The 24756-nt window shown below is 50.4% G+C and overlaps 8 protein-coding genes across 8 annotated transcripts; 3 read left to right on the forward strand and 5 right to left on the reverse strand.

Annotated features, from left to right (window-relative positions):
- Nucleotides 1-404: 404 nt before the first annotated feature.
- canA (putative cullin binding protein CanA) lies at nt 405-3635 on the reverse strand (the record flags this gene model as incomplete). Its single annotated transcript, XM_056951452.1, has 2 exons — nt 405-821; nt 882-3635. The coding sequence occupies 2 exons, from the start codon at nt 3633-3635 to the stop codon at nt 405-407; spliced, it is 3171 nt and encodes a 1056-aa protein (XP_056817367.1).
- A 171-nt stretch (nt 3636-3806) lies between these two features.
- N7506_002157 (ribonuclease P Rpr2/Rpp21/SNM1 subunit) lies at nt 3807-4331 on the reverse strand (the record flags this gene model as incomplete). The annotated part of the gene is made up of 1 exon (XM_056951453.1): nt 3807-4331. The coding sequence occupies one exon, from the start codon at nt 4329-4331 to the stop codon at nt 3807-3809; it is 525 nt and encodes a 174-aa protein (XP_056817368.1).
- Nucleotides 4332-4722: 391 nt separating this feature from the next.
- N7506_002158 (RNA lariat debranching enzyme) lies at nt 4723-7121 on the forward strand (the record flags this gene model as incomplete). The annotated part of the gene is made up of 4 exons (XM_056951454.1): nt 4723-4755; nt 4826-4927; nt 4984-6862; nt 7078-7121. 4 exons carry the CDS (start codon nt 4723-4725, stop codon nt 7119-7121), a joined length of 2058 nt encoding a protein of 685 aa, XP_056817369.1.
- Nucleotides 7122-8024: 903 nt separating this feature from the next.
- N7506_002159 (RTP1/Tango6 family protein) lies at nt 8025-11577 on the reverse strand (the record flags this gene model as incomplete). Its single annotated transcript, XM_056951455.1, has 3 exons — nt 8025-10809; nt 10863-11445; nt 11511-11577. The coding sequence occupies 3 exons, from the start codon at nt 11575-11577 to the stop codon at nt 8025-8027; spliced, it is 3435 nt and encodes a 1144-aa protein (XP_056817370.1).
- A 1109-nt stretch (nt 11578-12686) lies between these two features.
- Nucleotides 12687-16657, forward strand: N7506_002160 (Pfs NACHT and ankyrin domain protein; the record flags this gene model as incomplete). The annotated part of the gene is made up of 5 exons (XM_056951456.1): nt 12687-12758; nt 12924-13397; nt 13457-14075; nt 14127-14742; nt 14803-16657. 5 exons carry the CDS (start codon nt 12687-12689, stop codon nt 16655-16657), a joined length of 3636 nt encoding a protein of 1211 aa, XP_056817371.1.
- Nucleotides 16658-18052: 1395 nt separating this feature from the next.
- N7506_002161 (uncharacterized protein) lies at nt 18053-18491 on the reverse strand (the record flags this gene model as incomplete). Its single annotated transcript, XM_056951457.1, has 2 exons — nt 18053-18213; nt 18419-18491. 2 exons carry the CDS (start codon nt 18489-18491, stop codon nt 18053-18055), a joined length of 234 nt encoding a protein of 77 aa, XP_056817372.1.
- A 2864-nt stretch (nt 18492-21355) lies between these two features.
- On the forward strand, nt 21356-23184 carry zpr1 (zinc finger-containing protein ZPR1; the record flags this gene model as incomplete). The annotated part of the gene is made up of 7 exons (XM_056951458.1): nt 21356-21479; nt 21535-21550; nt 21612-21782; nt 21866-21960; nt 22020-22412; nt 22476-22790; nt 22850-23184. 7 exons carry the CDS (start codon nt 21356-21358, stop codon nt 23182-23184), a joined length of 1449 nt encoding a protein of 482 aa, XP_056817373.1.
- Nucleotides 23185-23997: 813 nt separating this feature from the next.
- On the reverse strand, nt 23998-24717 carry cyp5 (uncharacterized protein; the record flags this gene model as incomplete). Its single annotated transcript, XM_056951459.1, has 2 exons — nt 23998-24612; nt 24706-24717. The coding sequence occupies 2 exons, from the start codon at nt 24715-24717 to the stop codon at nt 23998-24000; spliced, it is 627 nt and encodes a 208-aa protein (XP_056817374.1).
- Nucleotides 24718-24756: the final 39 nt, after the last annotated feature.

Raw genomic sequence — 24756 nt, forward strand, 5'->3', positions numbered from 1 at the left:
ATGTATGGGTAGGATTTGAAAGAATGGATTTGTTACACAGCAACAAGATCGACCAGTTCTGTTGGTCTCTTTGGGAGCCCTGAACAAACCTTGTTCCGTCCACATTAGGCTGAACTTTATTCATGACGGCACACCGCCTGTTTCGAACACACTTCAACCCTAGCTCTGAGTCCAATGACGCCTCTCTACGAAGACCTCAAAGTTCGGCTAAGTGTTTCCAGATGCTTCTGTGGAGCTTGCATTCTACGAACATGCATGATGTAGGGTTGACCGTACAATGTAAATACCAGAGCAAGATCATGTATTTCATTCAACAGGTCGTAAGGCTATGTGATCAATAGGTAAATGATTTGTGACTGTACTTTTCAATGTCGAAGCCGAGGAGACTTTCCGACAAACTCCATTCAGAAGTCATTTTCCAAAGAGGCATATTGCTGGCTGAAGTTCTTGCGCACGTAGTCCATATAGGCCTTCCATTGGTGGAGATCGCCAGAGGACTCCGCGCCGGGGAAGGTTTTGCTCAGCTCGCTGGTAATCTTCAGAATTCCCAGAGATGCCTCTTGGGCTTTTTCAAGTTCTTGCTTGACGGCATTGTCCTTGGGCTTGAACGACAGAACAGCATTGTAACGCTCCGACAGAGCATCCAGACGGCGTTCGGTGTCCTCCGGTGCAATCTTGATTAGTTTGGACGTCATAAGATTGCTAATCGCGCGGATGTCCTGCTCGTCGTCGATACCGGCGAGAATGCGATCGAAGAGCTCAGTAATGTGAGTGCGGGAGAATGAGGTGTCGAGCGAAGCATAGAGGGTTTCGTAGGCACTCTGTAGATCCATGTGTTAGTAAGAAGGTAGATAAGTGGGGTGGTTCGGGAAGATACTGACCTTACGGAGATCGAGTCCATCGTCCACTTTGTGTTTGAACGGACCCATCTGTACCTCACGGATAAGTTCTGGCTTAATCTTGGTATCCCCAAGAACAGCCGGCAGCAGTTCATCGAGATGAGGCAGGAGAAGCTCCATCTTGTTGTGAATTGCAGAGTTGAGTGTGGTCAGGGCAAGACGATGATTGCCCAGATCACTGTCACTCAACATGTTGGTCAGAAGTGGTACCATCAGGGGGCGAAGAACATCGTTGTAAGCATCGCTTGAATCAGCAAGTGTGTAGCGGAATGCTGAAATAACTACACCGCGGACGGCGGGGTCAGATTTGGCCAGATATTCCTGCGAGTAAGCAATTAGTATCAATGGGAATTTGTAGCAAGCTGGGAGGGCACATGGTATGCTTACTTGGAAGTGAGGGATATAAGCAACGGGGTCAAGAAGTGCGAGGCGGCCAACACATTCAGCTCCCACGGCGCGGTTATCTTCCTCCTCGGAGACGATGAGAAGTGCGTGCCATAGCTTGTGGGCAGACGGTGCAAGATCGGGACGGACAACCTCGGGGTGTTGCAGCAGTTCTCGAACAGAGTGAAGAAGCAAGTAGCTCTGGGAGTTCGACTTCTCCAGGCCGTTGAGAATGATGGGAAGGTAGGCTTTGACGCTACCAGCAGCCGCATTTCCGAGGGCTGTGGCAGCAGCCAGGCGCACTTGGTCCGAATCCGAGCCGAAGTGTGGGATGAAAAGATCTGGGGTCAGGGAACACTCAGAGCCCATTCGCAAACCAATCTCACCCAGAATAGCAAGGGCGAGACATTTCCTGCTGTCATCACGTGCAGTCTTCAGTTCTGTGGAGAAGTCATCCATGGTGACTCCAAGGTTTGATCCACCATGGACCAAGAGTGTACCAACCGCTCTGCCGACCACGGAGGATTCTCCAGTGATGCCGACATCGCGAAGAAGGTTTTGCATCAAGCTACCACCGGCGCCTTCATCGCCAATCACCTTAACCAGCAGAAGCAAAGCCTTGAGAACAGTGCCGACCAACGGCTTTTTCACAATGGAGCAGATGGACGAAATTAAAGCATCGTTGACAAGTAGTTTTGAGTTACCTGGGACAAGCTTGGCAATGACAATGAGGGTCGGGGTCAGAGTGTGGAAATCAGCTGCCGCGAGAAGGGGTAGCACGGCATTTTCCAATACAACCATGGTGTCAGCGGTGAGATGAGACCGGACGTTGGAGTTCATCGAAAGACTGCGAAGAGTTTCGAGGCATGCGCCCCTCAATGCGCGATCAGATTTGCGCAGGTTGGAGCTGAGCTCAACGGCAACGTTGTTGACCCAATCACTGGAAGCATCCTGCTTGCGCTCGGCGAGGACAACGACGTCGTCGACGGCGCGAACGGCAGCTAGACGGGTAGTCTCGTTCCTCACTCGGTCGACCAAGACATCCAGACCATTGGACCTTCGGTCCGCCGAAACGAATTCCAAGCCTCGTTCTCCTGGAGTCCGTGCAATGATAACACCAAAGACATGGATAGCGCGTTGGCGGACTTCAAGGTCGGCACTTGTGTCGGTGATTCGGGAGTGGACAACGTCATAGAGCTTCTGCAGCTGCTGGTTCACATCGGTAGCGTTGGCAGAGACACGAGGGGGTGTCATGGCTTTCACAATCTGTTCGACAGAGCCCAACGCCTCGCTGCTGACTTTGTAGTTGCGATCATTGACGGCCGCAATGACTCCAGGCACCAGCGCGATCAGGAACGGAAGCAGGGCATCAGATAGATGAGTCTCGGCAATTGCTGCGATAAGACCTAGGGTCTCAATCTGGAGGGTACCCGCACTAACAGCAGCCCCAGTGTGAGCCGCTGTGCTTCCTGAAAGAGAGGAGGTTTCCAATGCGTCCGCGATGAGGTCTTCGATTTGTTGAAGGTGGTTGGCAAGGCCTCCGTAGCGGACCAATGAAAGTGTCTTGAGGAGAATGATTGCGGCTTGTTTAAGGGGGATTGAAGCTTGCTTCCACACCTTGACGAGGTTCTGAACGATTGAAGGGACGGAGCGGGCGAGATCGGCCTGGGGACCGGATTTAGGCGACGAGGGAACCGCAGGAGAGTCGGCTGCTGACGAGGTGCCAGCACTCGGCTCAAAGTCAATCATAGATGCATCACTGTCCTGACGTCTGCGCTTGCGAGAGTTCTTTGTTCCACCTACGGCCTCCAGGAAGTCATTGGAAGTGACGATCATAGAGCCCTCACCAGTTTTGCGGACCAGCGCAGTCAATGTGGACACAACCTCCAGCTTCACACTTTCTTCCCGTTCTTTGCTAATGCGTGCGATCAGTGCCGGTGCGATCTGCTGGAACAGAGCTGAGTTGTCTGAGGCGCGAGCACGACCGTAGGCGGAGATCACGGTGTAAAGAAGCTTGGCAGCACATCGACGTACTTTCCAGCTCATGTCGTCAATATCACTGTATCCTCCTTCCTCTTCAAAATCCTCAAAATCGTCATCCATGTCGGGGTCCTCCGTAGGATCGTCTTCACTCCCGTCGTCTTGAGTGCCACCCATCTCCTCGTCGTCCTCCGTTTCGGCGACATTGGGGTCATATTTCAGGAATCGAAGGGCAGAACGAGTAGTGTTAATTAGGTATGGCTGCATTTGTTTGTTGCAGGAGCTGATCAACGCCTCAAGCGTCACCAAGGCGGTTTCGCGGAGCTCATCCGCCTGAGGATCGTGATCCTCATCATCCGAATAAGCTGACATTTTGGTAGAGCGGGGTTTTTCGGTATGCGGGATTCGTGAAAAGGTTCTTCGGGTCGTATTTGCGCGTGATTGGCGAGCTCGCGCGTGAGTTGAGGCAGATGGGACAGTCGGGGAATCAAGCTGGAGCCCCGCGCTAGTTCCGATTTAGCGATCAGATCACGTGCGCGACCTCTACTGCAAGAAGTCAAGCAAGTCCAGCGAGGGCTGAGCTTGCTGTTTTGAGGCGAGAAGAGCTTGAAGACCACCTTGCTTGCGTGCTTTGGCTCGCTTCTTGCTGTTTTGGTTCTCACCGGACTTGGGGTCGGTTGTGGCTCGCGTTGGGCCTGCCACAGCCTCTGTTGGATCTTGAGTAGATGACGCTGCAATGTTTACAGCTTGGGCAGAAGGCAGGGACTGAGGGGCCTGCTTAGGTGGTAATACAGCTCGCCGATGACAGCGAAGACACTTGTATACAGTGGCGCCTTTGGAGACTGATGTAGCTAGATGTTTCCTTGTCTTTGGTTTGATCTCAGTGACTTTGGTCCACTCGGGCTTTCTAACACTACCACAAGCTCCGCAGTAGTCCCTTTGCTGTCGGACATTCAATGATTTACCTGAATCACGTAGGAGGTGGGAGTGTGTTGAAAGGAGATGAGCTGAAGTCGAGGAGCTCAACGGAACCGACAAGGCCGCCTCAGTCAAAAAAGCATCAGGCATAATGCTCTGACCAATTGAAAATCAGCGAATTGAAGTGAAGTGAAAAGAGAACAAATTAATTGAACAAAGACAATGCAAGATGAATAGGCACAATAGGAACAATGGGATGAATGGCAAACCAATCGCAGCAAAGTCGTCCAACTTGAGAAATTTGCTCGGGAGCTTAAATTCGGCCAGCTCCACCCGCCATCCTTTCCCATCTACATCTCTCGTTAACATCCTTCGTCAGTGCTTTCCTTGCTCGTTTTCTTTTTCTCATGGTTTCTCCTGTCTCGTAGTCTCGCTGCGCCTTGACAGGTCTTGCCTTTGACCCTTTTGCCCCTCTGCTTCTGCTTCTATCTGGGTATCGCGTCCTTTCATCTTCATTCATCCATTCATTCCACATCGCATCATGGCATCCTTGCGGATTGCCTTCGAGGGCTGCGTAAGTGTTTTGCTACATGACATCATTGAGTGTCAGCCTCTTGGACTGTTGCTGATTCTTTTCTATACAGGGCCATGGTAGTCTCAATGAGATCTACGATATCGTCAAGCTCAAGGCTGCCCGACTCAACTGGGAGTCAGTTGACCTCTTGATCATTGGAGGAGACTTCCAAGTATGTCTCGTCTGACATACAAGTTAAATGAGTTCTTCTTTATTGACTCATTGCAGGCTCTGCGCAACTCCAACGATGCTACCTGTATCTCCATGCCTATCAAGTATCGGCAGATTGGAGACTTCCATGAATACTACAGTGGCCAACGTGCTGCGCCATTCCCGACCATCTTCCTCGGTGGCAACCATGAGGCTTCCAACTATCTTTTCGAACTGTCTTACGGTGGCTGGGTGGCTCCCAACATCTACTACCTCGGCGCTGCCAACATTGTCCAATTTGGCTCTCTGCGCATCTCCGGAGTTTCCGGCATCTGGAAAGGCTACGACTACCGCAAGCCTCACTTCGAGCGTCTTCCTTACAATGACGATGATTTGCAGTCCATTTATCACATTCGTGAAATGGATGTCCGCAAGCTGCTCCAAGTGCGCACCCAAGTCGACATTGGTCTTTCTCACGACTGGCCTCAGGGCGTTGAGAAGTTTGGCGACTATCAGACTCTGTTCAAAAAGAAGAAGGGTTTCAAGGAAGACTCCGAGGCGGGGCATCTCGGCAGTGTGGCCGCTCGTGAGCTGCTTGATCATCTTCGCCCAGCCCTTTGGTTCTCGGCCCACCTGCACGTCAGATACACTGCCTTCGTACGCCACGGCCCTGTCTCTCCTGGATTCACCCCTCGAGACCCTGCAAGTCAGTCTCTTCCCTCTTCTGGTAAGGGTTTAACAACTGGTAAAGAAGGCCAGCTCCATGATCAGGAGGAAACACCAGCTACCCTGTCTGCTGCTCAGCGCAGACTTGGACTCGCCACAGGGGATGTGCAATCGAGGATTGCAGCTTGGCAAGATTTTGGTAAGGTAGCCCATGAGCAGGAAATGGCTGATCAGGCCAGCTTCATGGCTGCCTTCAAAGAGCGACAAGCCGCCGGCAAACCCCTCGGCGGAAATTACACTTTCGAAGAAACCCTGAAGATTGGAAAGGGGCCTCCCCGGAAGATCACCCGCAACTTCAGAGACGGCAAGGATATGAGCACTGCCTCCGCTTCTACTGAAATTCAGAACGTCAATGCTGATTCCGGGGCCGGTGCTGATGCTTTGCACAACGAGGACAAGATCAGCCTTGGCAGCAGCAGCCCTGCCAGCTCCACCGGTGCCCGTCTTGCACCCGCCCCTGGAACACCCTCCAAGGCCAAGCCATTCAAGGATGAACCCGACAATGTTGCAAACGAGGACCGCATCAGCCTGGGCTCGAGCCCAAAGAGTGTGGCCAGCCCATCCGCCCGCGAGAAGGTTCCGCTCGCTGCCGCCCAGCTCGACGGCGTATCTAACTCGACTGAATTCGAACTCCCCACCAACTGCCTCGTCGATGACGATTTGACTTCTGTGGCCAACGAGATTCTTCCTATCTCTTTGGAACGTTCCCCAACTCCCCCTACGGTCAACAAGATCCTTCCTCCCCCGGAGGCCATCTCCAACAAGTTAACCAAGTTCCTCACTCTCGACAAGCCACGGAACCATGATCCCTTCGTCGAGTTGATTGAGATCCACCCCATCTCCACCGACGTGAACCCACAGCAGCGCCCATTCCGACTGCAGTATGACAAGGAATGGCTGGCCATCACTCGCGTTTTCGCCGAGGAACTCGAGCTCGGAAACGTGGAGGCATCCGTCCCGGCTCACAAGGGATACGAGTATTACCAGAAGCGCATTGCCGAAGAGGAGGCTTGGGTTCAGGAGAACGTTGTCAATGAAGGCTTGATGGACATCCCGGATAATTTCGTTCGCACTGCGCCTGTTTACGACCCATCGGTTCCCATCACCACCGAGGAGCAGCCCGTGGAGTACACAAACCCACAGACTGAGAGATTCTGCCGACTGCTCCAGATTCGCAATAACTTCGACCTTTCTGATGAAGAGCGCCGTGCTCGCATGGAGGCCGGTCCTCGTCCGTGCCGTCCCCGTCAGCCTCGTCGTGGCCGTGGCCGTGGAGGACGCGGTGCCCGAAGCCGCGGAGGTCGTCGTGGCCGTGGTGGCAACAACTACAACCAGAACAACAACCACCAGGGCGGAGGCAACCATGGCCGTGGCAACCAAGGTCGCTCCAGCAACCACTTCGGTGGTCGATCTGGCTGGTAGAGATATCCAATTTTCAGTCTCCAGTTTACCTGGAAATTTTCATGGTGCGAAGGGAGCGGTTCACTTGATCTTTTAATCGGAAGCAGAATGGTACTTGGAGAGCAGGAGGGGATTGTCGCGACTTGGAGCAGGAGGTGATAGCTCGGGGGGACTAATGATACTTTGACAATCCATGACCCTGATATTTTCTTTGTGATGCTCTTTCTGCTACTTCTTCAGGGCCATTTAATACATATTAGACTTTATGAGAATCACGGCAATTTCCACATCGATCTGGCGCAGGATAGTTCGGAGTTTCCTGGTTTTGTGTTTTGTCACTTGTGCCGATCCAGACCCTGCGTTTTTGTCTTTTTCATACCTGACAAACTACTTCATCGATTCCAAGGTTACAATCTGCAGCGCGCTCCAAGAATTTCAGCCCGTCTATATTTAGCATTATCTCTCAGCTAAACAGAAAGAAGAAAAAAAAAAGATTTGCTGTCACAGAGGCTGGATAGAAAAAGGCAAAAAGGCAAAAAAACATTGCATCATCCGTGAATCGAACACGGGCCTCGTCGATGGCAACGACGAATTCTACCACTAGACCAATGATGCTGGAACGAACAGTCGATCTGATCGCTGATTCGTTGCTTGTATATGGTTCTCATTCCTTAATAAAATCATAATGCAACTTGAGATTTTTAGGTCTGAATGCTTCAAAACGCACCTTATTCTTAATGCGTCCAACGGCGCATGTCATTCTTGTTATTGCAACACATCAGCAAACCAATTTTTAATACAATTGTACATGGCCACTTTATTCGAAGAAATCAATGATAGTTTCTTTACGCCAATTTCTTACTTCCAATGTTGTCTCCCTACGTCCACGGGTTTGACCTGGTTCTAACAGCAAAAAGTCCGAGATATATACATTGGACATCGCAATTCCTGACACATGATATTTTTTGGACTAATTACAGGGCTTCGGGACATCACTCTATCTCTTCGATACGTGGGCGACCGGTGTTTTCCACACCAGCCATCGGGTCTACGCGAAGACCTGCAATCCTGCCACCAAGGTCAAACCTAGGATCCATGGCATGTTGACCTTCCTGAGCGCCAATACCCCACATCAATGACTTCTCAGTCCATGCTTCCAAGCTCTCCACCAGGTCGCGCAGGTGCTGACGGGTGAGTCCATCCTTTTCCCGGCTTTCGACGAAGCAAAGCGTGCGGAGCATGGCGGGGATGTTACCGACAGTCGATGTTTCGCGCGAGAGACCCTGCGGCGACGCGAAGGTATCGTTGTCCGAAAGGGAGAACCCAAATCCAACATCCTGCCCCAGTGTCTCTCGAGCCGTTTCAAGGGCTTTCAAGGTATCAAGAATCAAGATCACACTTGAGCGGCGCATGATGGCGGTTTCGGTGTCGGTTTCGAGCGTGAGGATGGAAAGTGCGAGATCAATGGCAGACGATACAGTCGCAGAGCCGAGTCCGATGATGTTGATTGTGATGGCTGTGCCTAGGATTGATACTGCTGAGGCTCGGGCGCGAAGGTCGTCGGGCTTATCGTCTGCAGATGCCCCGGCTGCCCATGCAGCAACCACGTTAGCCGCAAACGCTTTTTGCTCCTCGGTTTCATCATCTGAGTCGTCATCGTGTGAACTGAGTTGGGATACGGCTTTGGCAATCCCAGACGAGGTCGATAAGTCTTCGGGCGTTTCGGGGTTCTTTCCTTCCTGGCCAGCCAGACCGGGACTTTTGTTCCTCTGTGACTTCGAGCTGGCCTTCTTCGATTCACCTTTAGTTCCTCGGCGTCCAGCGACAGAAATGAGAGTTTCTCCAAGAATCTTTGCTGTTTCACCAGAAAGTCCACCTCCTATATTTTGAATCGACTGGACGATTGCCTGGCCGATCATGAGGCGTTGATTGAGGGTATTCTTTTCCTGTCTATCGGCGTACTCCTCGACCAAAGTTTTGATAACCGTGAGCGGGTGGCGTGACGCCAACTTTCCGACCACACTAGTGGCAGCCTTGTGGTTGTAGGTTTCATCTTCGGAAGTCCCTGAAGTGTCTTTGATGACCAACATCATCCAACCCAGGGCCACACCGATGTCAATAACAGGAGACGACGCAACAACAAGCTTCTCGAGAAGGAAGAGACCTTCTGCCTTGACTGGCGGCATATTTGAGCTCAAATTGGCCATTGCCTGCCGGTAGGTCTCGAGGTCTTTTGTGTGGGCCGATGTTGTTTTCGTTGCGGGCTTCTCTGAGGGAGCAAGTTGAATCTCTAATAGCAGGGACGAAGTCATTCCTGGCTTGGAGAGTGTCGCAGGAAGAAGCGGCACAAGCTCATCAAGGTCTTTCTTGAGAGACGACAGAAGCGGCAATATTTCATCGGTGGGCGAAAATTCAGCGGAGGCAAGGAGGGTTGACAAAAGACTGAATGCAGTTGACAGTGATTCGGATGAATCGTTTGCCGCATCTTCTGTTTCATTGTCATCCCTCTCCACGATGTTGGATAGCGACGAAAGCGAGACTTTGCCTTGTCCTAAGGCGTATCGTACTTTGAGTCTGCGCAACTCTCCATCAACTACATGCTTGATAAGCTCGAGAACACGCAGTGGGCGTCGAGTCAGTGCATCCTTGAAATTATCGAGCAATTTCTCTGCAACCTTGGCACTGACGAGCTTTTTAGTGATGTCCTCAGTCTCTCCTGTGCCATCTAGCATGCTATTGGTTTCCCGAGAAGTGGTAGGTTGAACGAGCCAATTTTCACTGACGTAGAGGAATATGTCACCGGTTCGTTCTTCGCTGCTCGGGTCAGAGCCAAGGAGACCGGCGAATAACTCTGCTCTTGTGTGCAGGGAATCCATAAGTTGAATCAAGTTGGAATGGTCACCGGCTGGAGTGCTCCGCTTGGACAATACAACCTGTGATTCTGCGTTCTGGGAGTATGTCCAATTCACACCTCCATCCCAAAGAAGATTGTCAACAAGCTTTTTCAGTGGCGGAGAGCCGACCGAGATGCTGAAGAACGTCTGGAGCAAAGGCAACACGCGCTCATGGAATGAATTGAGGGATTGCTCTTCTTTGGAAAAGCATATTAAACCCCACAGTGGGAGCAAAATTGGTTGAACGAGTCGTTTTACGACACTGGGGTTCGGGTGCTGCAATGTAAGACATCTCAGTCTTTCCAATGCCAGATCAAGGGTAGTGCTATCCACAATGATATTAGATGAAGGGTGAACTTCCGTTGGCGCGGGTAAAGATCCTTCAAGATCTGTGAACTGTGTCATCCACTGTCTTGATTTCGGGTCAAGCTCTGCGGTGAGTGCATTAAAAATTGGCTCCACGAATATTGAGTGGCCGATGGTTCCAACGGCTCCGTATGCGCGCTTTCCCAGAATCCCACTGGCGACAACGTATGAAGCTGTCTTTTGGAGATCCAGGTCAGTACCATCCATCAAAGCCAAGAGCTGCGGAGCAATTGTCTTGAAATAGACCTTCGGCTCAACCCCCTGTGGTACAGAAGAGAGAAGTCGTGAGATTTGCATGATAGCTTGCACGGTCAACCGAGGGCCGTTTGATTGATCCTGTGCTTCTTGTCCCAAAGTTGGAGAGAATTGTGACGCAATAAACATGATGATGTGAACTACTCCGCCTGGCCGTAAAGGAACGTGTGAAAGCTGGCTTGATATTGTTGACTTAAACCATTGGCATGTCTCTGACTGAAGGAAGACGGATAGCGTGGGTAATAAGACAGTGGTAGGGGTACTGTCGCTGATCAGCAACCATTGGAGAACGCAATGGCAAGGAATTGAACGTACTCTTCCACAATCTTCGATAGTGATTTTTGCAGGCTTGTTCGATCGGAGGATTCTTGGATGTTTGGGTTGAAAGCAAGGTCAGATAGACCACTTATTACATCACTCAGAATACGGCTCCGGATAATGGGCTGAATACTTGGACGATTGTCGTTGAGAATATCAAGCAAAACACCAATAATGCGTCGAAGAAGCTGGTGATTCTGCGGCACACTACTAGTAATCGTGGTGGCCTTTTTCGCGATGATACCCGCCGGCAAAACGGAAATCACTCGCTGCTGGAGAGGGATTCCGACTCCAGAGGATAGTGATGGATATATGCCTTCCAAGGAAACCAGGTCTAGCAATGCGTGCAAGACTCGACGGCGCTTTGCATCTTCCATAGGCGAGTCTGCAACCTCGGAGTATGGCTTTTGAGACACCTCCTGTGACGCAGGCAGGACGAAAGCTTCATGGATGTTAATCAAGATATCCAAGGCTCTATTGATGACGGTCGGTCTCTCGGCTTCATCACTCGTATCATCGTGACCGGAACTCCGGCTGAGAATTTGAAGCAGGGAACTGCCTGTGGTCTTCTTGATTTCTTCTAGAGGGGCAGTCAGCCCTAAGCCTCATTTCCTACGGTTGAATGAGCATCGCGGTCATGCATACCTCGATCGAGGACCGGAGTCAAGAAGTCATTGGCAGCGCCAAAGACATCTTGATTCTGCTGCTCCATTTCCATCATGAGCTGTAGCAAAGTTTCATCATATAAGGATCATATTCATGTGCGGATGGGATATTGGTCGACGTCCGATATGCGAAAAATGAATGAATAATCAACAAGTACCAGACGATCTTGGCATCTTGGCATTCGGATTCCAAAGTTTCTGGTTAGTCAGCAAACACAGTGGCACGTGACCACGTGGCCAACATCGATCTGATAACCTCTGGTTGGAACCTCCCGCCAATACTCGGTCTTTACCTCACCTATGTGGACCAAACAACTCGAAAAATCTCAGGAACTCGCCTATGTACGATCCAGTTACTCCGTACTTCCGTGGAGATTTACGGGGAACTTTAAGGTGATTTATTCTTCCGATTTGCCAGGGTAAAGCTGCCATCATTTATCAAAACCAACACCCATCGTTTGGGAAGATCTGTGATCACACAAGTGATCCAAGACCAGCACATTTCAAGGAGAACTCCGTCAGACTTGGCTCCAAGGCTACTTTATATCAAAAGCATCAAGTCTTGATCAAGATCCCGACTCCCGAGGGTGAAGAAGTAGGGTGGGTCCAGTGGGACAGGCTAAACACGCCAATTTACGCGAAATTTGGCGGAGCTTAGACTGAGCCAGACAATTGGCTCGACGATCGACGCAGATCGATTTGCGTGGCTGGCTGGACGTGCCATGATGTAGTTGGACCCCGCTACAGCTGAGGTGTTCTGCAATGTATGTGTGCGCAATCGCTGTCCATATGCTTTGCTTTACATTGCATTTCTTGGGAAAAGAAAGGGGGAGGGGAATTACATGCTCTAATTCAGAGAGCTTATAGAAGAGTTCAATCGATCGCTTCTAACAATTGAACACGCTTCAAGCAGTACTCCGTGTATGATCCTGGGCTACAGCGTAGTAGATCTTGTCTTTACACAGGAACCTTCGGCTGAACTGTGGAGACTGCACAGTCCAAGTGCTCGACAACTTAGTGTAGCCCCATCGACCCCTCATCGAGTGCCGCTTTTCTGGCAGGCCGACAAACCTTGGTTCTATTGCATCTGTCACTGAACTATACCAACGCTTTTTTTTCACGGGACGAGCCGGCTTTGACGCCCATCGCAAACAAAATGTTCGACAAGCTCAAAAGCAAGCTTCATCGTCACAAGAGTAAGGGCAAAAACGACGACCCTAAAGCAGCTGTATGTATTTTTCTCGGTTTCCAGTTTCATTATACCCGTCTCAGAGGTGTCGGTCTGCGATGAGACGAGTAATTCTGGCCCTCCCCCCTTCCTTCCTCTCCCATTCATTTGTGGTCACTTTGTCCTCACTTTGTCCTCACTTTGTGCTTACTTTCGGCATGAAAGGCCACAAGCAACCCAGGAAAAGAAAATGAGCCCCCGGCCCCGGCGGCCCCGGCGGCCCCGGCGGCCCCCGAGACACCAAACCCAGACGAACCATCTGTCGAACAGAAACCAACCACTGATATTCCCAAAGAAAAGACCTCGGAGAAGACAGGAACCCCGCCAAAGGACCGCTGGGACATCGCTCTCAAGCAGCTTCCTCCCGCCAAGCAAGAGAAGTTGAGGGCTCTGGGAATGGACAAGCTTAGCTCTGGCTCTGTCGAATCCGAGATTGATGATTTAGTGGGCCTCGTAAACAAGAAACAAGAAGAGTGCGAGAAGAAGTTCTGGCGTGTCTCGATCGGAGACAATGATATTGTTCTCCGCAACTATACCACAAAGATCGTTGGATGGCTCGAGAAGGCTGGTGATATAGCAATCCAATTCGCTCCACCCCAGGCTAGCATGCCATGGTCGGTTGTCAAGTCATTGATGCAGGTAGGTTTTCGATCGATGTTAATTCGGTATAGGATTCGAGATCTAACCATGTCACCTAGATTCCTGTGATTGGTGAGGAACAAATGGGTGCGCTTCTCGGGACAACCGAGGCTATTGTCAGGATCGTCAGCCGTGGCCAGGTATACGAGCAAGTCTACCTTAACAATGACTCCGATGAAGCCGAAAGTAAGTTGTCGCAGGGCCTCGAGAATGCTTTGATCGGCATATATCGCACTTCCTTGGACCTCTTGGCAGACTCGGGAAGTCTCTTTTCGCAAAATACTGCTCGGCGTACGCTAGAGGCCATTTTGAACCCCGGAAATGTCTCGGGCGGCCTTTCGTCTCTTTCAGCGCAGGAGGATGAGCTTCTGCGCGATGTTCAAGCTTGCGAGACGCGTCGCAGTGCTGCAGCAGATGATCGGATGATCGGTATGCTGGACTGTCTCAACGCCCCATTGGTTCGCGTGGATGAGAACGTGCAAAAGCTGCTCGATAAGACAGACGAAACGGATCGCCAAGATCTTCTTGAGAAAATCTCTACTGTCAAGTTTGGAAAACATCATGATAACGTGAGAGAGACAAGAACTCCTGGCACAGGCGAATGGCTGCTACAGAACGAGGCTTTCCATCACTGGGAGGAGACCAGTTCATCTGGCATTTTCTGGCTTCAAGGATCCCGTTTGTCACCCCAAACCACCTTTTTACAACGGCCATACTAACACATGCTAGCTGGCACTGGCAAAACATACCTCACGTCGCGAGTTGTTGATCTCATCAAGAGCGAGATGGAAGACCTACCGCGAAACGAAGGATTCGCTTTCTTCTATTGCAACCGCAATGAAGCCAATCGCCGCGACTCGCTGTCTATAATCAGCAGTTATGTGCGCCAGCTCGCGACTTCAGCGAGCAACCCCGACTCTATGCAAACCAAGTTGAAGGAGCTTTGCAAGCAGGCCCAGCAGTCTGGAACAACATTGAGCTTTGATGCTTGTCAAGAGCAGATTCTGGCTTCGTCTAACTTGTACAGCAAGACCACTCTTGTGATTGATGCATTTGATGAATGTGACCAAGACTCGCGTGACAAGTTGATTGAGGCTTTCAATGAGCTTCTGGCAGAGTCAAAGAACACCTTGAAGATCTACATTGCTAGTCGTCCGGACCCAGATATCCAGTCCCAACTTCAAGAGGAGCAGCGGACTAGTCTAACGATCCAAGCAAGTCAAAATGCGCCGGACATCGAGAGATTCCTTGATGAGCAGCTTCAAAAGCTTTCAAAGAAGGCTGCATTTGTGGGAAAGATAAAAACGAAGATCATCGAGAGGCTACTTGAGCGATGCCAGGGAATGTAAGTTCACTCTATCATCAAAATAATGGCTGTGAAATACAGATTTCTAACCGGTGTCAGGTTCCAATGGGCGTCACTGCAAGTCCACCAAATCACACGATGCAGAACTGAGTCCAGTGTGTGGAAGCGACTTGACAATCTGCCAGAAGATCTTCAAAAAGCCTATGATGAGATTTGGGAACAAATTGAGACACTGGAGGATCCCGACAAGGAATTCGTGAAGCGGGCCTTAAAGTGGGTTGCTGCGGCTACCGAGCCTTTGGATAGCAAGTGCCTTCTATCGGCCGTCCGTGTGGGCTCCCTTGATGATGGTGGGATCTCGGAAGACGAGATCGATGAGCAAGGCCTGCTTTCCCTGTGTGGAAATTTCCTGATCATTGATCCCGAATCTTACTGGCGCTTCTCGCATCTGTCCGTCGTTGAATATCTGGAGGCAGCACATCAGTGGAGCAAACCGCAAGCTCACTTGCATGTGGCTAATGCTTGTCTTTCACTGCTCATCACAGCCTATGAGAATGAGGATCCTTTCACTACGCTAAAGCACGAGACGGAGTATGACTCCGAAGATGAGGACAACAAGCCTCCAGAATGGGTCGACATCATGGACACAGGGAATCGATTCCACCGGTATGCTAGACATCACTGGGTTGAGCACGTCCACGAAGCAAAGGTCACAGAGGACAGCCCCTTGGCAACGAGCCTGAAAAGATTCCTCGGCGCACCCGAAGAGAGCAGCGTGCAGTATCGTAGATGGCTTGGACAATTCCGAAAAGAAGTCTTCTGGAGTGGAGATATGCTCGATTCCTCTGGCTTCCAGACATCAGGATTCGACTTGACTAAATTCACGGACCGGGAAAGCACGTATGCATATGGCAGCGATCTTGTCTTTGCCAGCGAGCTAGAGCCATCTGATCAGCCTGTATTTGCCATGTGCCGATTTGCTTTTGACACTATTCTCACAGAATGGTGGAACAGTCCAGCAATTGACGTCTCGCAAAAGAACGATCTGGGTCATGATCTTCTCACAATAGCCACAATCGGGGGCTCTGTAGCCATCTGCCGCAGGCTTGTTGAGAAAGGAGCCCAAGTGAACTCGAAACAATCGTTTTCCATCTATGGCAGTGCTCTTGTCGCAGCTGCATGGTGGGGACATACAGATGTCATCAAGTATCTGGTTGAGGCTGGCGCGGACCCAAACATCTATCTCAACTCTCAGGAGGGATGGGCTGACAGGGGAGACGATGCAGACGGAGAATCTTGCGAAGCCGAGGACGCTACTGAATCAGATGAGAGAGCCCCTGAGGGCTGGTTTGCAAGTCCTCTAGTTGCTGCGGTTGAGGAAAATAACGTTGAGGCTACCAAATACCTTGTCAATGAAGCAAAGGCCGATGTACACAAGAAGCTTACCTACGACGGCTACGGCAACGTTCTCGAGATTGCTGCTTTCAAAGGCAACTATGAGATTATCAAATGTCTCGTCCATGCAGGTGCTGATGTGAACAAGCCGACATTGCATCCCTATTCAGGAAGAAACATTGACAGAGTGGTTGGCAACGGAGACTTGAAAACTATCCGATTTCTAATCGAAGAAAGCGGCGCGGATGTCAGGGCTCCGTTGCCAGGCAGCACGGTCAATATTCTCGTAAAGGCTGTCAATACCAAAAAGCTGGAGAACGTCAAGTATCTGGTGGAAAAATGCCATGTCGACGTCAATGAAGGATCGGAATACGAGACTCCTTTGGTGGCAGCCATAAAGACTGAGGACCTTGATTTGATCGAGTATCTCTTGAAACGTGGTGCCGATGTGAACAAAACATGTGATAACGGCCAAACAAACCCTCTCGCCCTCGCCACTGAGCGAGAATACAGCGCCATTGTACGCTTGCTGGTCGCAAACGGAGCAGACCCCAACTAGAAAGACAGCTAAGAAGACAGCTAGGAAGACAGCTAGGAAACAAACACTCATCAAGTTAATACTAGCTTTAGAGCTCTCTTCCGTTACCTATTGAAATATGAGCTCGGGAGTAATAGTGTTCCAAGGTTATTATAATCGTTTACCGTACGTAAGGGGGAACGGGAAATCTCGCAGGGTGGCCCTTGCTACTTGCATGGGGTAAGCTTGTCGACTTGGTAGCCTGCTTAATACTTTGCTGCGGTACAAGCCTGACTGAAGCCCGATTCAAACCAGAAATCGTTACTCATGATTTGGACATGTCGCATAAGTATGTCCAACGGTCCCGCAACCGGAGCACTTTGATTCCTTGGCCTCTTTGATACCATTTTTTCCACCCAAGATGGTGCATCACTATGTTTGCGCTTTTCTGCATGCTCCGGATAGGCGAAGGATGGCCTGTCTGGAGCAACTTCCATCGACAGATTGTCTTGGACCCTGTTTTCTGTCACATGTGATAATTCACTCGAATTGCGATGTTCTGAATGGCCCGGAGGTAGGAAGGGTGGTTTGAATGGCAAAGCTGTCGGCAGGGCCTGTCGAAGACTATCATCGACCAACAACGAAGAAGCACTGTGATTACGCTGTTCTGTATCCTCTGGAAGTATGATAGGTGGCCTGGATGGAGCAACTGTCGTCGACGGTGGGTTCAGAGGCTGATGTTGTGCCGAAGATGAAAGACCATCCTGATTCGCTGTTTTGTATGCACCGGAAGTGTGGTGGGCGACCTGGTTGAAGCGATTGTCGGCAACGGGATTCTTTGAAGCCATTCTTCTGCCAGAGATGATAAACCAATCCCGTTGTGCTTTTCTGCATGCTCCGGGCGTGCGATAGGTGGCTCGGGTGGATCGGTTCCCGTCAGCGGAGCCTGTTGAAGACTATTTCCTGCCAAAGATGAAAGCCTACCCTGATTGGGCTGTCCTGCATGCTCCGTACGTGTGACAGGCGGCCTGGAAGGAATATTTTCCGTCGACAGAGCCTGTCGAAGCCCATCTTCTGCTAAATATGAAAGGCTACTCTGATTCGGATTCTCTGCATGTTCCGGACGTGTGATGGGTTGCGTGGAGGAAGCAGTTTTGGTTGGAGAGCCCTGTTGAAGGGCCCCTCCTTCCACGGAAGACGGCAAATCACCAGGTTTGGGTTTTTTTGCATAACACGGATAATTCGGACGCTTCATGGGTGGCCTGAAAGGACTGATTTCCGTTGGTAGAGCAGGTACAATGATCCAAAAGGGGTCGAGTTTAAGAGTACCCCCTGGAGGTTGGCTAATCAGCTCATTGATTTGATCAATCTGATCTTGATTAAGCGTCCGGCCTATGTGATGATTGGTTGCGGGGTGGTTATGAGATGAATCACGTATCATGAGCTCCCATTCATCATCGAAGGCTCGTCCACGTTCAGCTGCCTCTCGAAGCTGTTTTGGCGTTCGCACACGCTTGGCATAGAGGGCAAACGGGCAGCCCAGCTTATATGACGTTCGATTGCGAGGATGCAGGGGATGACGAGGTTGTTCGCCAACCCTGTGCTTACCAGAAAACTTACATCCGAAATTTACATTCCTCGGTCCACTGGACTGAATGATAATGCTGTAGCCTTGGTGGTGTGCACGCGTGTGCACGGCTTGATACAATTCATCTCTCGATCTATAGACCACTTCCTGGGGAGGTAAAAGAACTATGTATCGGTCAGTGGTGGGAGAGACATTACTTGATCTGACAAGCTTACTCCCATGCGCATGGGGAGCACCAATTGGCGCACCGCCCACAGAGATAGACAGATCATCACCCATGGAGGCCATGTCGCAGCGTCTTATAGGTCGGAATTGTCAAATATCAAATGGCATTTAACGGTCCAAAGTTCAAGGTTCCATAGAGGATAGAGCATAGAGGATAGAGAGCAAACCATTGACAAAGATGTACTAGATCATGCAGTGACGTTCAAATTCAAGTAGATCCAAGGTTGGTCCGGCGATTCTGGCTGCTGGTGTCATTACGTAATCACATTTTGGAGCCCTGGAGTGTCTACGCGCCTGCCCGCGTCGCCGCGTCGATAGTCGCGTTCACCGCCCACCTTATCTGTTCTGTCACCTTTGTTTACTCCATCTCTCCCCACTCATCTTGCATCATCACAATCCCTAAGCCACCTCGGCCAGTTTCTTGACTTTCAAAGATCTTGCTTGTGTTAACGACATTCATTGGACCCGTTCCCATTTCACACGCGCCGAAGTTCCTCCTTTCTCGTCTCTTGGACATGAATCCACTCCAGTCTCTCGCCTTCCGAGGCACATGTACAGACCAGCCCTTCCAGATCTTTCATCATTATCGGCTGCTTTTGATAGCAAACTGGAATGCAAATTCCGGTGCAGATGATGTTGGAGACCAATCCCTAATCCCACATCGGAAAAATGTCCTCATGGACATAGTCTCACGGATTGCGCATGCCGGATATTACGATTAGCCGACTCAGACTGTGATGGTCTGACGAAGCGAAAGAGATCCGACCCCCGCCAGAGCCTTTGGGCATCAAAGACGGCTTACTATGCATTCTCCAAACGGAGTACGCGTCGGTTTTCCTATGCTGGATAGCGCATGCCGGTCACAACTGAATGGCTGCCCTATGCCTTAGTCAACAGTTCATCGAGGAGAGAAGGCGGGAGAAGCTTGTCGGGCAATTCGGTATCAGATTCCGCCTTGAGGGTCAACAACGACAGCGCGACCAGGTGGCAATCGAATACAATTACCAAAGCTCGGATCTCCTAGGGCACGAATTTAGTTGGTTCAGAAAATCCGCGCCTGAACACAACAGCCTCCTTACACACAGTCGCGATGTCACCATATCAAAATGGCTCACTCGCCGGAATCAATTCTCTTCTCACTGAATCTTGCCCAGGCATTTTCAAAGTTGGAGTTGTAGCGAAGTTCTTTTGATATGTTGCTCGTGGCTCTTCAATATGCTCTTCACAGTCCATATTGAACACCCTGGACTGTTGTCTCGTTCCGGAGGGCAAAGATTTCCCCCAAATAAATTGGTGTTTTTCGTGCTTGCTTTTTGTCATTCTTTTGTTTACTCTGTTAGCATCAGCTGCCTGTCCCTGCACATGCTTCACATCCCGAGGTTCCTGGGGACCTTGCACCTGCTTTCCAACTTCTCGAGCTCTGGTTTCTTTCAGCCTACTAGGCGGCTAGGCACCTCGAATCAAGTCATCCGCCAACGATTCGGCCTCACCCGAGGATTCTGGCCACCCGTGTTAGCCATCTCTTTGCGAAATATTTTGTGAATTGATTGATGGGCACCGACTTCAACATTGACTTCAGTTGATGTTCCTTCCTTCGGGAAGCAGGAAGCGATTTTTTAGGATGTTCTTTGTCCGCTTCAAATGCCCTCCTGTGCGATCTCCGGATCAATCAGGGGAGGAATCAAAAACCTGTCCCTAAGGGCTCTGTACCACACACGAGAGACTCGGATTCACGTTCATTTGGCGCCAAAGGTGCAACGACGACGACTTGGATGGGAACGCGGAGATGGATGTCCGTCAAGCAGATTTGGTGGAGAAGACTGAGACGTGGACAGCTTTCGTTTGTGGGTGTGGGATCGTTTGGATATCAGTGGGCTCGAGGGCATCCGTGGGTTCGTGGGCTACTTATCGCCGTCGGTTTCAGCCAACTTTCGACCATTCCTCAACTTCTATTTGAACCTGCTCTTGGGGTTTATCCTGTGATCTCTCGATGGATGCCGATTGTTCTGGACGGAAAATATGCAGTTTCGATGCTTTGAACGCTTTACTCTCTCAGCCCACTCTTCAGTTGGCTTTGGTGCATTGCCTTGGTTGGATCGACGTATGGCATCATGTGGTGATACTTGCGGGACCTCTCTCGAGTGAGGCTCAAAGCTTAGGCTTGTCTGCAATACTTCGCCGCTGTTATGCGTCCCGGCCAAGCCTTGCTTCCATTGTCTATCTGACGTGAACTGAAAAGCGACAAAACAGAAACCTGCTGCTTTCTGCGCCGCTAAGGGACATTGGACCGGTCATCGAGATTTGGTGTCCCCTCAAGACTGGAACATTTCATGGGAGCAGAATGCGTTGGGGCTTGTGTTGGCCGTTGGCCTGCCGTTTCTACCTGCCTCGGCTGGTAGAAATGGCCACTTTTTTTCTATAAGTCTCACTGTCCCTTTTCATTTCGATGATATTCTAACATCAGTCTCGCAGTGACAACGACAGTGATAGATGTGCCATCTCGGGTTTGATGAATTAGTATTCCCCACGGTGTGTGATGTCTTCTTATTTTGTTACCTTTTCAGGACTCATGATACTCAAGGTTGGTCATAACAAAGCTATATGGGCTTCTTCAGTTACTAGTATAGTGAATACGCAACCAATTCTATGAAACTTAGCCCTTCGTGGATCAACAGCAAAGAAAAGTAGGGCTAAGCAATCACCGACGTTTCAGCGGCCATATGGAAATAATTACTTAATCACCTTTACTCAGCTGCCCCTCAGCCCCGCGCAGAAGAGGAAGGAATGTTCCCGTGGCGCCGATAAATTTTTTGGCGATAAGAATTTCTTGTCGTGACGCATTGTTAATTCCTCCGATTTCACCCCGCGAGTCGAACATTGATACCCGTGAAGTCGATACCGTCTCCGAAGTTCGCAAACTATACACAATGGTCAGCCAAGCCGATAACGATGCGCTTGAGTCGCAATTTGAGTCGCAGTTCCAGAAGCCCGGTGATCTGGTGGAGCGCGATGACGATACTGGACTTATGGAAGTTGAGTCTCTTTGCATGAGTATGGATCTCCCGCATTGTACGCCACGAGCATCTACTAACTGAGCATTTACTAGACTGCCACGAGCAAGGGTTGGTCTTCGGTGCACGATTCACAAATGCGACAAAATACTGACCTTCATTGCTATCCCAGAACTACCCGCCTTCTCCTTCTCCGTGTGCCCTACTTCCGCGACATTATCCTGGAGAGTTTCGAGTGCCCCCACTGCCACTTCAAGGACAACTCTGTCAAGTCAGCTGGTCAGATCCAAGAGCGCGGCGCAAAGTATACCTTGAAGGTGGAGAACGAGCAAGATTTGGCCCGGTATGTCGTCGTCCCATGGTTTCCACTCCTGCAATGGGTTGGAAACAAGCGACCAGTTGAATATTAGCTGACCTCAATATCAGCCAAGTCATTCGCAGTGATGTCTCTGTCTTCAAACTCGAAGACCTTGGCATTGAGATGCCCCGTGGTGAATCACAGCTTACAAACGTTGAAGGAGGTTCGTCGTGTTCAAAAATCAAGTCCATGGGCTTCAAGCAGCTAACCTCGCTATTCTAGTTGTTCAACACATTCACGAGCATCTCTCGGGAGAGCAAGATCTCCGCAAAGAGCAAGCCCCAGAGCTCCACGACGCGCTCGTTCCTATCATCGCCAGTCTGAAAAAGATCCTTGATCGCGATGACGCTTTCCCCTTCACCATCTCTCTGGACGACGCCACTGGAAACTCGTGGATCGCACCCAACACCACTGACCGTGGCGGCAAGTACACTCGTCGCGAATACCCCCGAACCCACGAGCAAAACGAGGAGCTTGGAATCGCTGCGGACACACAGGCTGTCGATGCCGAGAAGAACCAGATGGACTTTGGTAACCCCGAGGACCTTGACATTGTCGACGGCCAGGTGTACACCATTCCCGCCGAGTGCCCAGGATGCAGCAAGGCATGCAAGGGTAAGCCTTATAACTGCTGTGCTAGTCTTTGTACTCCGTGCTAACGTTCATTCCTTTAAACAGTCAACATTAAGAAGCTTAACATCCCCTACTTCAAGGAAGTCTTCATTTGGGGTACCAACTGTGACGGTATTGATGAGGCCGAGTCCTTCGGCCAGGTTCCCCACGAGGGATGTGGTTACCGAAGCAGTGAAGTCCGCACCGGTGGTGCCGTTCCCGAGAAGGGTAAGACTATCACTCTTCGCGTCGAGAACGAGCTCGATATGTCTCGTGATATCTTGAAGTCCGACACCTGTCAGCTTCAGAGTGACGATTTGGATCTTTCCGTGGAGCCCGGTACTCTCGGTGGACGATTCACCACAGTTGAAGGATTGCTTGGTAGGTTTTACACAAGTTTCTCATGAATCACAACACAAAGCTAATATACTATATTTTAGTCGAGATCCGCGACCAGCTCAAGGGAACCATCTTCTCCGGTGTTGATGAGACTACCGGTGGTGATGGTATGGCTTCCTCCGATAAGGAGACCTGGGAGCGTTTCTTCAACCGTCTCGACCAGGCCATCAACGGCGAGCTTAAGTTCTCTATTACCCTCAAGGACCCCATGGCGAACTCCTATGTGCAAGACCTCTGCACCCCGGAAGTCGACCCTCAGATCACCTCCGAGGAGTACACTCGTACCGAGGAAGAAGAGGATGACCTTGGCTTCAAGGACATGAAGACCGAGGGCTACGAGCAGGATGCCCAGACCAACGGAGCTACCAAGGAGTAAATATTCTTCGGGCCTCATCCGCGTTTTCACGATGGTTCATACCCATCTCATGATATGAGACTTTATGATTTTATTGAGACTTCCCGCATCATGGCGTCTGTTGTTTGTACTATTTTGCAATGTTCATTTAGATATCCGGTGATCAGATACATATCGATGGATCTTAAAAGTTGTTGTGGTTATGTCTTCTGGTTTCAATCTTGTTGTAGTCTGTAGTCTGTAGTAGTCCAGCTCCGATTTCTTTTGGATTTGGGCGATCATTAGGCAGAGGTATCCATCGAGTCCAGAAATCTGTGTCAAGGCGGACAGTGGCTGCAAGAGAAATGATAGGAACGACGAAGCTGTATAAAACCTTGGAAACAACGAGAATTGGGTCTGTAGGATCATTGATCTATCTGGTATTGTATATAACATGGGTATCTTGCAACGTATCATGCATCCATCTTGAACCTAGATACGCTGGAATTTTTGGCGTCGATTATGCTGCTATGAGCGGGCTCATGGGCGGCATTTATGCGGTCCTTGTCAAAATTTGCAGGCCTGCACCCGCTCGGACTGGTCGTAGCTTCTTGTGCTGTAGGCCCCGCAGCGGACTGAGCAAAGCTTGTATCCCGAGGCCAAGGAACCTGTCAAATGAAATGCTCTCAAGCCGTCCCACAGAGAAATACTGTCGAGTGGACAAGGCTGTGCACTGACTTGAACCATAGCTTTGCAGTATGCGACTTGTCGAATTCGGGCCTAGGACTTGGACGTGCACTTATTTGGGATGTTCGGAAGTTTCTAAGCTCCAATGAGATTCGCGCATGTAAGATCTCACTTCGCGAAGGGGTTGGCGTGGATAGTGACACTGTTGATCTTGAATGATTCGAAATCTTCGCCCTCCTTCGGCTGAGAGACCTTGCCCTTCTTGTCAACCTTGACATTCGCCTTCTCAAGCTTGGTCAGGATGTCACCGCCCTCGTCCTGGGCAGTCAAATTCAACACCTTTCCAAACACAGTACTGGCACCATCCAGATGTGGCGCTGGAACAAACGAGATGAAAAATTGACTGCCGTTAATCGTTGGGCCTGTTGCGCCTTGCGATCCAGGAGCTGTCTGGTCTTTCACTGGACGCGAAGCCATGGACAGAATCCCCCGTGCGTTGTGACGTAGTGACGGCAAATGGATTTCCTGGTTCATCGCTGATGGGTGGTAGATCGATGTGCCGCCTTTGGGGATGTCAAAGTCGAGTAGTGGTTTCGTAGATGTCGACTTCGCAATTGGACCGAGAGAAATGTCACCGCCTTGAATCATGAACCCGGGAATAAGACGGTGAAATGGTGTATCATTGTATGCGCCGGTTGCGCAAAGGGCGAGGAAGTTCTCTGCGGTTTGAGGAACTGCTTCGCAAAAAAGCTCGACCTTGAGGTCGCCTTGGGTCGTGTGCAACTGTGAAGCAATGGTCAGTGATTTGATATGGCTTATGGAGGGTAATAACGCCAATAAAGCACTGGTGTGTTATCTTCCAGATTGTAGACTTACTGTGACAGACATTCTGAGAAATTTGGTACAGTGATGTCGAGATGTAAGAAG

The sequence above is a fragment of the Penicillium brevicompactum genome, assembly GCF_028827555.1.
Source record: "Penicillium brevicompactum strain IBT 35665 chromosome Unknown utg000001l_segment0_segment0, whole genome shotgun sequence".
NCBI lineage: Eukaryota > Fungi > Ascomycota > Eurotiomycetes > Eurotiales > Aspergillaceae > Penicillium > Penicillium brevicompactum.